At 56.6% G+C, this 13,383-nt stretch overlaps 3 protein-coding genes across 4 annotated transcripts; 2 read left to right on the forward strand and 1 right to left on the reverse strand.

Moving 5' to 3' along the window:
• Positions 1-1,249: 1,249 nt before the first annotated feature.
• Positions 1,250-7,067, reverse strand: PATL2 (PAT1 homolog 2). Of its 2 annotated transcripts, XM_042885723.1 has the most exons (19): positions 7,016-7,067; positions 6,816-6,918; positions 6,364-6,662; positions 6,075-6,143; positions 5,923-5,988; positions 5,668-5,835; positions 5,428-5,511; positions 4,884-5,038; positions 4,486-4,569; positions 4,264-4,402; positions 3,990-4,110; positions 3,820-3,917; positions 3,477-3,521; positions 3,192-3,325; positions 2,788-2,947; positions 2,300-2,440; positions 2,122-2,219; positions 1,896-2,045; positions 1,250-1,530 (listed from the first exon to the last, which is right to left on the reverse strand). In XM_042885723.1, exons 1-19 carry the CDS (start codon positions 7,037-7,039, stop codon positions 1,491-1,493), a joined length of 2,178 nt encoding a protein of 725 aa, XP_042741657.1. In that variant the 5' UTR covers positions 7,040-7,067; the 3' UTR covers positions 1,250-1,490. The 2 variants fall into 2 exon arrangements, with proteins under 2 accessions (XP_042741657.1, XP_042741658.1); XM_042885724.1 differs by lacking the exon at positions 5,428-5,511.
• Positions 7,068-7,387: 320 nt separating this feature from the next.
• B2M (beta-2-microglobulin) lies at positions 7,388-9,175 on the forward strand. Its single transcript, XM_042885727.1, has 4 exons — positions 7,388-7,498; positions 7,606-7,884; positions 8,010-8,044; positions 8,995-9,175. Exons 1-3 carry the CDS (start codon positions 7,435-7,437, stop codon positions 8,021-8,023), a joined length of 357 nt encoding a protein of 118 aa, XP_042741661.1. The 5' UTR covers positions 7,388-7,434; the 3' UTR covers positions 8,024-8,044; positions 8,995-9,175.
• A 27-nt stretch (positions 9,176-9,202) lies between these two features.
• TERB2 (telomere repeat binding bouquet formation protein 2) lies at positions 9,203-13,081 on the forward strand. The gene is made up of 7 exons (XM_042885725.1): positions 9,203-10,190; positions 10,500-10,581; positions 11,184-11,329; positions 11,491-11,552; positions 11,892-11,980; positions 12,072-12,163; positions 12,579-13,081. The coding sequence occupies exons 1-7, from the start codon at positions 10,127-10,129 to the stop codon at positions 12,695-12,697; spliced, it is 654 nt and encodes a 217-aa protein (XP_042741659.1). The 5' UTR covers positions 9,203-10,126; the 3' UTR covers positions 12,698-13,081.
• Positions 13,082-13,383: the final 302 nt, after the last annotated feature.

Genomic DNA, 13,383 nt, shown 5'->3' on the forward strand with positions numbered 1-13,383 from the left:
AGGGCGGAGCCTCGCGATTGGGCATAGCCGGCTGTCGGCCAGCAGGGGGAGCCAATGAGCGGCTCCGGGAGGCTCGGCGGGCCCGCCGACGTGCGTGCCATTATCTGCCGTCTTGCAGCCCGGCGCCCCTCCTGGGATACTGAAAATCACAGCCGAAGGGCAAAAAGAGCCCTGGCCCGAGCACGGCCTTCGTGGGAGCGGTGCCATGGTGGCTGCAAGCTGCCCCTGTGCCTCCTTATCTCCCCCACCCCCATCGGGCTGCGCTCTGCAGGGAATAGAGAACAGCACGTTGCCTGTCCTCACCTCGAAAGCCTTGCTGCCGTCCTCCTTTCTGCCGCGAGGCAAAGACTATCAGAGCTCTGAAGCTGCTTTCAACCTCTCTACGTGCTAAAGCCAGATGCTTCAATACAGGCATCCTGAACTATTTTTGATGTGCCAGTTACCAAGTGCACGAGACAGACGCCCTCCAGAGGAACCGAGGCAGGCTGAGCAATGGGCTCAGGAGAACCTCACTGGGTCCAGCAAAGCCAAGTGCAAGGTGTGCATCTGGGACATGGAACAGCTGCTATCAGCACAAGCTGGAGGTGTAAGGATGGAGCACAGCCCTGCCAAAAAGGACCTGGGGAGGGGAGCGGGCAATGAGCCAGCAGTGTGCCCTCACAGCCCAGGAAGTCTGCGATTCTATGATGTCCCCCCATAGGATTAGGAGGAATGCCACTGTACAGGCTAGAAGTCAGGCAGCCACCAAGATATCTAAACCCTAAGTATAATACCTAGGCACCCCTCGGTCCTAGAGGCAGACCTGGGGGTAAGCTGTGACAGTCATAGCCATATTTAAATAACGGAAAGATGACACTGTAACTCCAAAGTGTTCCATCATGACACCTCCAAGCCCTCAGCATAAGGAGGGCTTTGTCCTCAGCCATGTGTTCAGACCACTCTTCCTGTGCACACAGATACCCCACTGTGTCCCCTCCTGTGTGCAGACCTTTCCTTTCTCTGCTCATCTTCTCCCTGCCACTCAGATCCAAGCAAGCCGTGACCCTCCAACACTTCCACATCCACTTTCATCACTGCCTTTTCCTACAATTCTCTTTAACTTCCTTCTGGGTCTTCTGTTTTTTTTTTTCTGCACTCTTGGATGCTCTCTATCCCCAACTTGTGTCTCCAGGCCCGTGCTCCAGCAATGCCTCTATGAGATCCAGGTTACTCGCACACAGCAGAGGCCACCCACAGGAGCTGCAAGCGCTTGTTAATCACCTTTTTATTTTATTTCAAGTGCTATACACAAACTCACCCCCTGCAGGTGCTCCCAGCGCCCCAGTGCAGAGTGGCCTCAGCACCTGCCAAGCGCTGCTGCAGGGTGTGAGGCCAAAATAAGTTACCCACATCCCCAGCCAGCACACGGCTCACCCAAAGTGCCCAGCACCCGAGTTGCGGTTGCTTCAAAACTCAAAGTCCTTGCATTGGCTCTGTCTCACTCTCAGGGCCTAGCATAGCATGGGAGCCTCCGACGGCAGTGGGGAGCACCTATGGAGGAGCAAGGTTGAAGTATCAGGTTTGTCACACCACACTGGTGGCAGCCACCAGGAGCCTACCTGCCCAGCCACCACCTAGAGCTTGCCCAGCCAGACTGCAGTAGGGATCCCCCAGTTTTCTGCCCCCACTTTTATTCATCCCAGAAAGATGCACACCAGATCTGCTCAAGTCAAAGCAAGCACTGCAAGCTTCATGGCACTAGGGACCAGCAGGGGTGCAAACCGCTTGCTCTGTGTGGGCTCGTGTCCTCCAGCATAATGGGGGTCTGCAGACTTGCATATCTACCACTTCTCTTCCCAAAGATCTGGTCCCAACAGATCCCCTTTCTCTACAGGGCAGCACCAGGCAGTACTCACTCCATCTTGGCCTCCAGGTGGTGGACAGTCTGCTTGTCCAGGTAGCGGCAGAAGAGCGAGAGGAGATTGCTGGGCAAAAAAAGTGGCTCTACCAGCAAAGCCTTGGGCACTTGTGACAGCTCCCGAGCAACCAGGAATACAGTGTCTGTCCTGGGGACACCAAGGAGACAGTGAGTATTGCGTTGGTCAACCAGCCCCAGCCACGTTTGAGGTCCCATCTCCTCACCATGTCTCAAAGTCCCCAATGTGTGGCTCCAGTGGTGTCTCAGAGGACAACAGTCCCTCGCCACGGCTCAGCAGGGAGTAGAGCAAGGAGATGCCAAACTGCGGGGATGCACCAGGAATTGTATCATGGCTGCCTGTTCATCTGCGGTGCCTTTTGGATAGTGGGGATACCAACATACCTGGTTCTTCAAGGCCATAGTAAGTGGGAGCTCAGCAGACTCAGGCAGGGTCCTGGTCATCTCCTGCAGGACCTCAATGAGCCTGCTGAAGGTCATCCTGCCCACCACCTCATTCAAAGGGCTGTAGAGCAGGGGGAGAGACTGGGCAGGGCAGAGGGGAGAGCAGGGATCTGAGACTGCTTGACCCACAGCAGTCCCATCCCCATCCTTGAGTCCTAGCCCAAATGCCTGCATCCCACATTCAGGAACCACCACACATCCTAGGGATACATGTCCACCAGAACTACCCTAACACCTCCTGGCAACCTTCCTCCTTCTCCACTTCAACAGGGGAAGCAAAGCTCTGAGCCTACCCTTCATAGGCCATTTTCCCACGTCAACCCAACCATCCACCCAGCCTAGCTGAGACCCAGCAAGATAGCCAGTTCCAGGAAAAGGGATAGAAGAAAGCAACCCAGCACCCCCTGCCCCAGGCTGGAGGTGCTCGCCTCATCTGGCACATCCTTCTTCATGAGGAAGGGCAGGTGGTGGGTGATGGTCAGCAGGATCTTCTCTGCTTGCTCTGGGGCCAGGTGGGGCAGCAGCCGTGCTGTGAGTTTCTTGCCTTTCCGAACACACAGGACCTGCAGGAACTCATCCTCTGCCTCCCTGGGGATGAAGGCTCCCATTGGCACAAACCCTGAGAGACCTGAAGCCCTTCTGCCCATCTAGGAGATGAACTGACATCTCCCTCACTCCCATGCATCTTCAGGGGATGACAAGGCTTGTAGATAGGGGCACCACAAATTAGGGTGACGCACAGAGGACAGAATCCCATTAACACATGATTACAGGGAACACAGCTAGGATCAGGGCATGCTGCCCACCCCTACTTCACCACAGCATATCTTACTCCTCACTGCTGCAGGCTCTGATATTCAGGGCCTGATAGATCCGTCCCACTTCCTGGGTCTTGTGCTCCTGCTCTTCTGTGGCTAAGGACATCTTCCGCTGCATCTCTTCCACCTCCAGCAGTTGCAGGAACAGCTAAAGAAATGCCAAGAGATGAGTGGCCAGCTTGGAGCATTTGCTGAATGTTCAAAACCCCCCACATCCAGGCAGACCTCCCCAACAGAGCTCCTTGGACAAGCCTCTGCTCCATCCCAGCATGCCGCAAAGCGGGGCCACCGCCACTCACCCTCTCAATCCTGTGCAGCGCTCGAAGCCGGTGGCTCCCTGCAGCCTTCAGGAGGGGAGAAAGGAAGGCACAGTTACAGCCAGCACCAGACACCGCTGCCAGCACAGCTCTGGGCCAGCTGCTCCCTGGGGATCAAAGTGGCTTCAGGACAAAGACCAACCCTGCACAGCGGCCACAGCCACCACCGGCTGTCCCATCCCACCCTGCTGATGCCATAAAAGTGACACACAGCCCTACTGCATGCCCCATCCGACACCCAGAGCCACGGTAGCTCCTATCACTCCTCCTAAACTTCTCCAAGACATGGAAGGAAGCTTGGAGCCCGGTGTCCCCCTTCACCTACCTCCTCCACCAGGGCATGGTGCACAGCATCGATGGCCCGCCGGGGGCTGTAGCAGGTGGATACAGCGACCTGGCCCAGCGAGCCGGCAATGCGCACCACTGGAAGAGAGCGGGAGCGTGGTAAGAGTGTGTCCCATGCCCCATATCCCAACCTCAGCAACAGCCCCTCACCAGAATTGTAGGTCTCCACTTTCTGGATGAACGGTGTCACCAGTTTGGGGGGCTCCTGCTTGTTGCGCCCACCCAGCAGCTCTTCCTCTGCCTGCTTGCGCTCCAGCCGGTGGTAGTAGGTCTGCAGGCAGCCAGAAGGACAACATAGGACCATCCTGTCCCATTCCTGCACAGGGCTCAGCACCTCAAGCCCCTGCATTTTCCAGCTTCCTCAGGTGTGAATGTGTAGCTCCAAGGAGCTGGGTGACCACAAGACCCCACAGAAGCAGCTCACCTGGTAGTAATAATCATCATCCAAGTTCTCACTCTGCAGCTGGATCATCTCCACCTTGACAATCCAGTCCTTCTCCTTGCAGGTCATCAGCCCAGCACAAGGGTCAGCTTTAGGGGACCACAGCTTCTTGGGGGAGACGCTGTCACAGGGAAGACCACAGCCTACTGTGAGCACTCAGATCCCCCCTGAGGCACCCCTAAGCCCCCCCTGTAAACCCCATACCTCTGCAATGTCCCACCCTGCTGCTGCCGCTGGGTCAGGATGCGCTGGTGCTGCGGGTGCAGCTGAGTGAGGTGGCTGGGCACGCTGCAAAAGGACAATGAGGACTGAAGACAATACAGCAGCTCCAACGTATCTCTGATGCGTTCAGGACGCATCTCAGGTCTTGGCTGAGTGCCACAAGGGCCACACCAGCTCCCTTGACCTTCAGACAACAGATGGTGACGTGCCCATGGCATGCTGTCCATCCTGACCTCACCCAGACCTGATGCCTCCTCACCATCACAACCACAGCTCAGCTCCCACACTTGAGCCACCCCCACGGAGCTACCAGCTTCTATGAGGGCTGCAGCACCCCTCCCCTGCCCCCAGGCAGGCACCCCACTCGCCATCCCTGCTACCTGAGGTTGAGCTGGCCACTGGTGGAGGGGCTGAAGAAGACAGAAGGATCCAGAGAATGAGACATTGGGCCAAAGTGCATGGCGAGAGACCGTGGTGGAGTGCCAATGTTGGGCGACAGGGGACTGAAAGGGCCTGGAGAGATGTACCCTGCAGACTGGAAAGGAAGGGAAAAGTGGTCAGGTGGCAGGGCACCCTGCTGTCCAGGGGCACCTGGAGGGATGGCTGGGCTCTACCAAAGCCACATTCTGTGCTCCCATATCTGGGCAAGGCAAGGGTACTCTAGTGTTATGCTGCTGCCTGGTGCAGCGCAGGTCCATCAAAGGTGCTCCAACGTGCTACCAAACAGGCCCAGTGCAGGAACATCAGGATAAATGTATTTAAGAAGCAACAGCTATAACCATCCCCATCGAAGATAAAGAGTGCCCAGGATGAGACTGAGCTGCAAAGGCTGCCACTTGGGAGAGATGTTGAGACGTGCTCAGAAGCATCTTCCAGGACATAGCACTATCTGTGGGATTAGTGGCCAACAGCTCGCTCCATTACCTGGTTGGAAGTAAAGAAAGAAGAGGCTCTGCGGGGTGGTGGGAAGGGCCGAGGGGAGGATGTGGAGCATGGTATCAGAGGTTGCTGCAGGAGTAAGATGTTACTGGGATCAGCAAGGCACAGCCACAAATCCCAGCCTCATAATAGGTCCCATACAACATAGAAGCATCTCAGAGCTTGGGACAGCTTCTGGAGCAGGGAAGGCAGAGGAGCAAAACAAGAGTCTCTGAAAACCTGTACCTGCTGGAGGAAGTGCTGGGGGAAAGACTTGGGGGACATCCCTCTGAAGTCAGGGCGCTTGTGCCGTGGGGAACCCACATACCCCCTCTGCACAGGGGAGCCGAGGAAGTCGAGGGCCATGTTGGTGGCAGTAGGCGGCCTCTCCAGGACCTGCAGGATGGCTTTGTCCTGTGGGAGGAGGTGGCAGATGAAGGAAATGGAGCCTTGACTGCTCAGCACCATAAGGGACACACAGGGAGAGCCCCAAGGACGCACCTCTAGCATGTGGTGGGGTGGAATGCTGCTGGGGCAAGAGCCCCATGCCATGGGGTCCATTGCCAGCTGGAAGACAAACAGAGATCAGCACGGGGAGAGGAGGGGCAAGAGACACTCACTCTCTGTTACTAGTGTGGAGGGGATGTTTTTACCATGTCCTCTTGGCCAAATTCTGCCCAGTCAGAGCCAATCCTGCTGTCCAGCACCGCTGAGTCCTGGCTCTGAGAGCAAAGAGAACAGTTAGTGATGTACACTTTGCAAAAGCACCACGGGCACGACCTTGTTACCTCCCAGAACCACCCCTTGGCCCCCCATGGGACACAGTCCACAGTACAAAGATGGAGAAAGGAGCAGCAGGACCACACCACCGACTCTGCTTGGGCACTGGGGGACCCCAGGGATTTCACTCAGGGTCCCATCCCCCCCCCAACCAGGCATCACCTCCAGCGTGGGCTTGCTCTGTACAGCTCTCATCACTGCTGGGTCTCCCAAGTCGTTGGGTTCCTCCTCATCCTCCTGTTCCTCAACTCCCTGCTCTTCCTCCTCTTCTTCCTCCTCCTCCTCAGAGCCCACCTGCTCAGCCTCTGCCTCTGTCCCACCTTGGCCCTGGAGCTCTCCCTGCTCCTCTGTCGGTGGCTGCCCCTCCACCACTCGGGGCTGTTCCTCAGGCTCCAACAGCTCAGGGCTCCTCTCTGGAGGCGCCGGGGTTTTGGTGGCATCCTCCTCAGTGGAGTCACGGTCTTGAAGGAAGAAGCAGAGCACACTGAGGGCAAACAGACACTCCCACCCCCCAGCTCAGCCCCTGCTCAGGACCACCTTCCTCACCGCCCCCTCCATCCGCAGTCCTACAGGTGCTGGTGGTCAGCCCAAATCCGGGCTCCTTCTGACCTTACCCAGCCCAAACGTCATCTCATTGTACAGGTCGAGCTCCTCGTCTTCCTCAGCCATCTCCTCCAGCAGAGGAGCATCTTCCACCAGCAGGTAGTCCTCGAGGATCTGGGGGAAGAAAGGGGCGGCAGCGGGGACACCGGTAAGGCTTCAGAGCGAACGCAGCGACAGCACAGCCCCGCGTCAGGGCAGGGCGGGCACTCACCACGGGCTCGCCGCCCTCCGCCATGACGCGGCCCCGCCACCCCCGCCGCCCTCTACGGGGCCGCGCTGCCCCGCCCGCCGCCTTTTACGGTTTCCCGCGCTGCCGCTGTCGCGCACGCGCCGTGCCGCACGGCACCGCCCGTCGACTCAGTGCGCCTGCGCAGCCCCCCCCCCCACGTTAGGCCACGCCCACCCGCTTTCGGGAAAGAGAAAGCGAAAGCGAAAGCGGTGCTCCTGCCGTGCGCAGGCGCCGTGGGCCGCGCCGCTCCGGCTCCGTAACCTCTACACCGCCGCTCTGCCCGGTGACAGGTGACGCGGGGGGCTTACCGCGCCGCCATTGGCTGCAGTGCAGGCGGGCGCAAGCGAGCGGCGGGCGGGGCCATTCCCCGAGAAGCGCGGAGCGGAGCGGACGGCGGAGCCATGGGGAAGGCGGCGGTGATGCTGGTGGCCCTGGTGGCCTTGCTTGGGCTGGCGCAGGCCGATTGTGAGTGCCGGGGCCGGGCGGGAGTGCGGGCGCGGGGTGCTGACCCCTCCTTTGGGGTCGCTCCCCGTGCGGGGCTCCCCCCGCTCAGCACCCCTCCGTCCCCGCAGTGACGCCCAAGGTACAGGTGTACTCCCGCTTCCCCGCCTCCGCGGGCACCAAGAACGTCCTCAACTGCTTCGCGTCCGGCTTCCACCCGCCCAAGATCTCCATCACGCTGATGAAGGACGGCGTGCCCATGGAGGGCGCGCAGTACTCCGACATGTCCTTCAACGACGACTGGAGCTTCCAGCGCCTGGTGTACGCCGACTTCACGCCCAGCAGCGACGCCGTCTACACGTGCAAGGTGGAGCACGAGACCCTGAAAGAGCCGCAGGTCTACAAGTGGGGTATGGCCGCCTCCTCCTCTTCCCTGTGCTGCCGGCCCCGTGGCCGTGAGCGCCCGTGGCCCTGAGCCCCAGTGGCCCTGAGCCCCATCGTTCTGGGCCCTGACATCGCTTCTTTCCCTCCTTAGATCCCGAGTTCTGAGCTGTGCCCGGGATGAGCACGGTGAGTGACGTCCTGCGGGTAAAGGGAGGCCCCCTAAATAGCCCACAGAGCCAACAAACAGGACGAACGATCACAAGATCCCCTGTGTTCCCACTGACAGCTAGCAGGGCTGTTCTGAAGCTCTTTCTGCTTAATATTACAACCGGTGCTCACCCACACCCAGCCTAGGAACCCTGCTTTTCCTCCCAGAAGAGAGCAGTCGCTTGGAGCAAAGCTCTTTGGCATGTCTGCCGGCCGCCAATACAAGCTGTCACTGCCCATTTCAGTGCTTTTCCTCCCCACCAGCCAGGAGAATGGCATCACAGGGTCTGGAAGTTCCCCTGCTTGGAAATCCCCTGCACCTCAGGGAAGGCAGGATGGTTAGCCTGCGGTGGGCATGGCAGAGTCAGCTTGGTGTGAATAGCAAGCCCAACCCATGATGGAGAAAGCTGCATCATGGCTGAAAGATCTGCAGTACAGCTTGAAACTGAAACTCCTTTGCTGAGATCTCTGTCTGAGGCTGGTTGAATATTGACAGTGGGAGCTGAGCCTTTTCCAGGGAAGTTCCCTCCCAGCTAGCTCGGGAAACAAAGGTTTTTAGGCTGACTCATGGGTCATGAGTCACGTGAACTTTAAGATGGAGCAGGAAGGGAACTCTTGGGCTGAACTTCTTGAGGTGTAGAAGGATCACAGTTCTTTACCTGCCTCTGTTTTCCAAAATGCTTTTGAGCTCTTCCTGCAAAGGCTGGGAGGGGTGCTGGTATTCAGGAACGGGAGAAAATAGGGGTGAGGTGAACAGGGGAAGAAGAGGGTACTCTTAATTAGCAGCACAAAAACCTGCAATACTGAGAGGCTGGAAAGTCTCAAAAGCTAAAAAATGGTTGCATTGGAAGAACAGGTTCTTAAAAAATAATGAAGCAGTTGAAGCAGTGCACAGAGCAATTGATATCAATCTCCTCTCTCCCATGCAGGTCTGTAGAATTCTGCATTTCAAGTGGAAATGAGCTTGAGCTTCTGTCCTTTTTTGCATCACACTTCTGGGTAGGATGGCAAAGAGCAAGCATCTTCATCATGAAATTCCTTCCTTTAGGATGCTCTCCTAGGGTTAGCAGCAGTGGTCTGAAATCTGTGCTCCTGGAAAAGCATTGGGGGGCGGGGACGACTGACGGGGTGGGGAAGGCGATGGGGGGGGGGGGGGTTCTGCCTTGCAGCCTTCAGGCATGCAGCAGATGGTTTGCAAATATGGAGATGCTGTTGAAGGTACCTTGACCTGTTGCTTAGGATGAAGGAAGATGCAAAGCAAGCTGATTGGGATTGGAATTGTGAAAATTTATAATGCAAATTCATGCCTTCGAAACTTGTGCATAACTGTGCAAATTCACAACTCTGAAACTTGTGTGTTCCCCAGGAAAGGAACAGAATTAATAGCAATAAATCAGTAAAGCCTGCTCTCTAACAGCTGTTCTCCATAAACAATTGCTGGAGCTTGTGTTAAAATACCTTTGACTTGGAGCAGCGTTCTGTCTTGGCTTATCTGAGCACGTAGCTCTCAGTATCTGCACTGCCACTGGAGCTCTTCACCGGTCTGAATTGTACACAAGTTTTACCCAATAAAACCAGAAAAGACAAAATGATGATTTTCAGGGCGCAGGGAGCTGCCTGGGGAGGCATTACCCAACCTGAGCGCTGCTGTGGCTCCTGGGGGGCTGCTGCGGTGATGTCGTGCTGCTGGGTCCAGCTGGACGTGGTGGGTGCAGATCTCAGCTCTGGGCTGGGCTGAGTTATCGCAGTGCTTTCATGGATGAAGATTGTGTTGCTCGAGGTTGATGCAGTTCCGGCTTGTTTTGTAGACCGCTCTGTTACATTTGCGCTGCCTATGCTGAGCAATGAGATGTGCACAAACCTCTGCCTTTCTGCTTTGCTCCACGCTTTACTCAAGGACGCATCGTGTGCTGACGAGCTCCTCACCTCAGATAAAAATACCTGAAAGCAGGGTTTGGTCTGAACATTCCTGGCAGGAAAGCTGCGCTCCCAGCCTTGGCTCACTCCCCCCCCCCCCACCCCTCAGCGTTTCCCGCCGCTGCCCCTCAGCTTCCCGCCGCCATGTTTAAGGGCTGCCAGGCCTGGTTCTCCCACAGCGTCCAGCCCGGCCCCCGGCAGCTGTGGGGTGAGCCCTGGGGTGGTTGTGGGGCTGTCTTGGGGTGTGTGGGGACACGCTGGGGCGGGGGGAGCACGGAACAGGGTGGGGGATTCGCAGCAGAGTGTAGGAAATGCATTGGGGTGCGTGAGGGAGTGAGCTGGGCTGCGCTGACAGCGCGGCACGAGGGCGTGTGGTGTTGGGCTTACCTGGGACAGCTTGGGGGGGGGTGCATTAAGGGCTGGGGGTGCTGCTGGTGTCTGCACCGTGCGGGGATGCAGTGGGCTGTGTGACACACGGGGGTTCGCCTTCGTCCTCACCCTGCTCTTCCTCCCGCAGTGGCTGGCGGAGGGCTGCTCACCCGCTGGCAGGACGCCGACTATCTCTTCAGCAGCGATGCTGCTCACCCCGATACCCGCAGGTTGGCTCTGTCCCCCCTTAGTGCCACCCCCGGTGCCCAGCACACACCTGGGAAGGTCCTGTTTGGGGTTGGCCGTCTCCATTGCTCGCTGATGGCGTGCTGGAGGGGCTCTGCTGGTTTGTTGGGGGGCAAAAGGCAGTGAAGTGCAGCTGATGGGAACGCTTGCATTAACGCTGATGTTCCCCAGTGGTGGGGATGGCGTTGTGAGGCTGCTGACATGGCTTTTTGTGGGAGAGCAGAGCAAGGCGGGAGCTGATCCATCTGCACTCACACCAGCGGAAATAAAACCCGCCTGGACTTAGTGCTGTGCAAGACCTGCGTGCAGAACCAGCTGATACCTGTAGCTGGGTAAATGGAGGCAATGGGGCTGACCTGCTACAAAAGCTTGGGGTCTGAAATAAAGTTGGCACCACCCCAGGGCTTATGGGGCAAACAGAGAAGTAACCACAGGCAAAAACAAAACAAAACAAAACAAAACAAAACTGAAACAAGCAGGAAGTAACAGAACACAAGTGCTGATTTCAGACCGATCAGAGCCAAAGCTTCTTCTGTTTGGCTCATAGTTGTGCTTACCTTCAGAAACCACCCCTTTTCTTTCCCAGCATACATGAGAGCCTGCAGTACCTGGATGGCAGAGCTACAGTGTTCCATCCCTGTTACCTCTCAGCATGGCTGAACAGCAGCACTGCCAAGCAGCAGCCCGTGGCTCTGGGGCACTTCGTGCTGCCCCCTGCCTGCCTGCAGGAAGGTGAGGGGCTGTGCCCCATCCCCTTGCTCCGAGGGGTGATTTCCTTCTGCTGGGAGCGATGCCTCCTCCCCACGGCTGAGGAATCGGTGCCCCACTGCTCAGGGCGCAGTGCTGCTCACTGGGCTGCTGTTACACTCATTTATTTTTTTTGCTCACGGCAGAAATCAGGAGAAAAATAGGTAGATTTCCTTGGGAGCAGATGGATGATTCCCTTGTGGAACAGGTGCGTGAGAAACACCCCACGTAGGTGCTGTAACGACTTGTGTCAGCCTCTAGGGCTGCTGCCCACAGCTGTGGGTGCCCCATCCCCAGAGGTGACAAGGCCAGGGGTGGGCAGCCTAGGCTGGGGGCAGGCAGCTCAATGCAGGGTGGGGTTGGGGGGGGCCCTTGCAATTCTAAGAGTCTGGGACTCTGGCTTTCTTTGCAAATCACTCAGCTCCCACTGCGCGCGGTCCTCTTGAGGTCATTCCTCAGTATGTTTGAAGCAAAAAGTGTTGCTGGATTGAAAACTTTCTTGTGAATGGTGCACCATTTTAAATGAATTCTGCACTGATAATCACAGCCTGAAGAAAATCTGTCTGATGAACCAGAGACAGTGAGCAAGGAGTGTGAGCAAGGAGCTGGGGAGGATGCACAGAACCTACCTGAAAGGTATTTCTGGCCATGGCAAGGGGACTTGGAGGTGTCCTCATCTGTTAGAAAATACCCAGCACAGAGTAACACACGATTCCTCCCAACACAGCAGTGAAGGAAAAAGGGGCTCAAGAGCATCCAGCCAGGAGGAAGTTCCATGCCATGCACTCCAGGAATACCCGATAAATAACATGGTGACAGGTAATGTGCAGCTTGGGTAGGCCTTTAAGTGGAAGACAGCCTGGAAATGGCCGCAGATGCTGGTGGAGTCAGGGCCACCCCCAGGGATTGCTCTCTACCTACCTGCCAGACCCCAAGACTGCTAAAATTCACCCAGAAGATTGTCTTGGGTTTTATTGACGCTGCTGTTCCTGATGGCTCTGCACTGCTCGTTGCTCATTGCTCCCATTTGCAATGTGCAATCCCTGGTGCAGAATCATGCAGGTATGGAGGTCCACCGTCCCAGGTTGCCCCTCGATGCTGATGCTTATTCCCAGTTGTTATAAAGTCCTGAGGGCACAGCTGGGATTGCACCTGAACACCTCCCATGTTCCACAGCTCCCATTTCACCCAACAGAGTAACGCTGGGCTTTAGAGCAGCACTTTCCATCCCTAGGCTACACCTCTGCCCGTGACATGAGGAAATACACTGGAGAACTACACGACTTCACTCCTGGCACCGCGGGTTGCACCGCCTACTGGGTTCATCATGAAATCAGCCTAAAAAAATTCTAAGTAACAGGCAGCTGTTCTCAGCAAAACCTTAACTGAGCTCTGCCCAACACCATCAGCCAGCTATGGCAGTCCAGTTCTGTTTACCAGCATCCTGTGGTTGCTACAAGTAACGCTGCCTTCCCTGCCTTCCTGCAGATTGACCGTTATTCCAGTGCGCAGCCTTTGTTATCACTGCATTTTAATTACAGCGAAGAGATTGGTGACACTGAGCTGCAAATTCCAAGTTAAATCCCTGCGGTGCTTGAGGGAGCTCTAACCTATCTGTGTTTGGTTTATCCTCGTGACAGCTCAGTACACTTTACATACCTGCCTGCGTTTGTTGTAAACGTTTTTTTTTCCTAACTATTGAAAGCAAATTCCACAGCAAACATAAATACAGGTGTTTCCCCCAAAGAGCAAACCCTCTGCCTTTTCATTTGTATGGGGTACTGAACGTGTGTGCTGTGGCTGCCAACGGTCAGGAGATCCTTTGGCTCAGGGCCTGCAGGGAGCCCTGTGGGTTGAGTGGGTTCTGAGCACAGGCCCCAATGTTCTCCTTACCAAAACCCATGTAAACCACAGGCTTGAACACAAGCGCAGACACTGATCGTGGAAAAGGTAGGGAAGGAAACAGGCTGAGAACCCTTATCTGCTGGAGGAGCCCGGGAGAATGGCAGGGACTGGTAGGTTCTCCGCACAGCAGGATG

Source organism: Lagopus leucura, unplaced genomic scaffold (assembly GCF_019238085.1).
Source record: "Lagopus leucura isolate 7727_CA_CO unplaced genomic scaffold, USGS_WTPT01 Super-Scaffold_100052, whole genome shotgun sequence".
Lineage (NCBI taxonomy): Eukaryota > Metazoa > Chordata > Aves > Galliformes > Phasianidae > Lagopus > Lagopus leucura.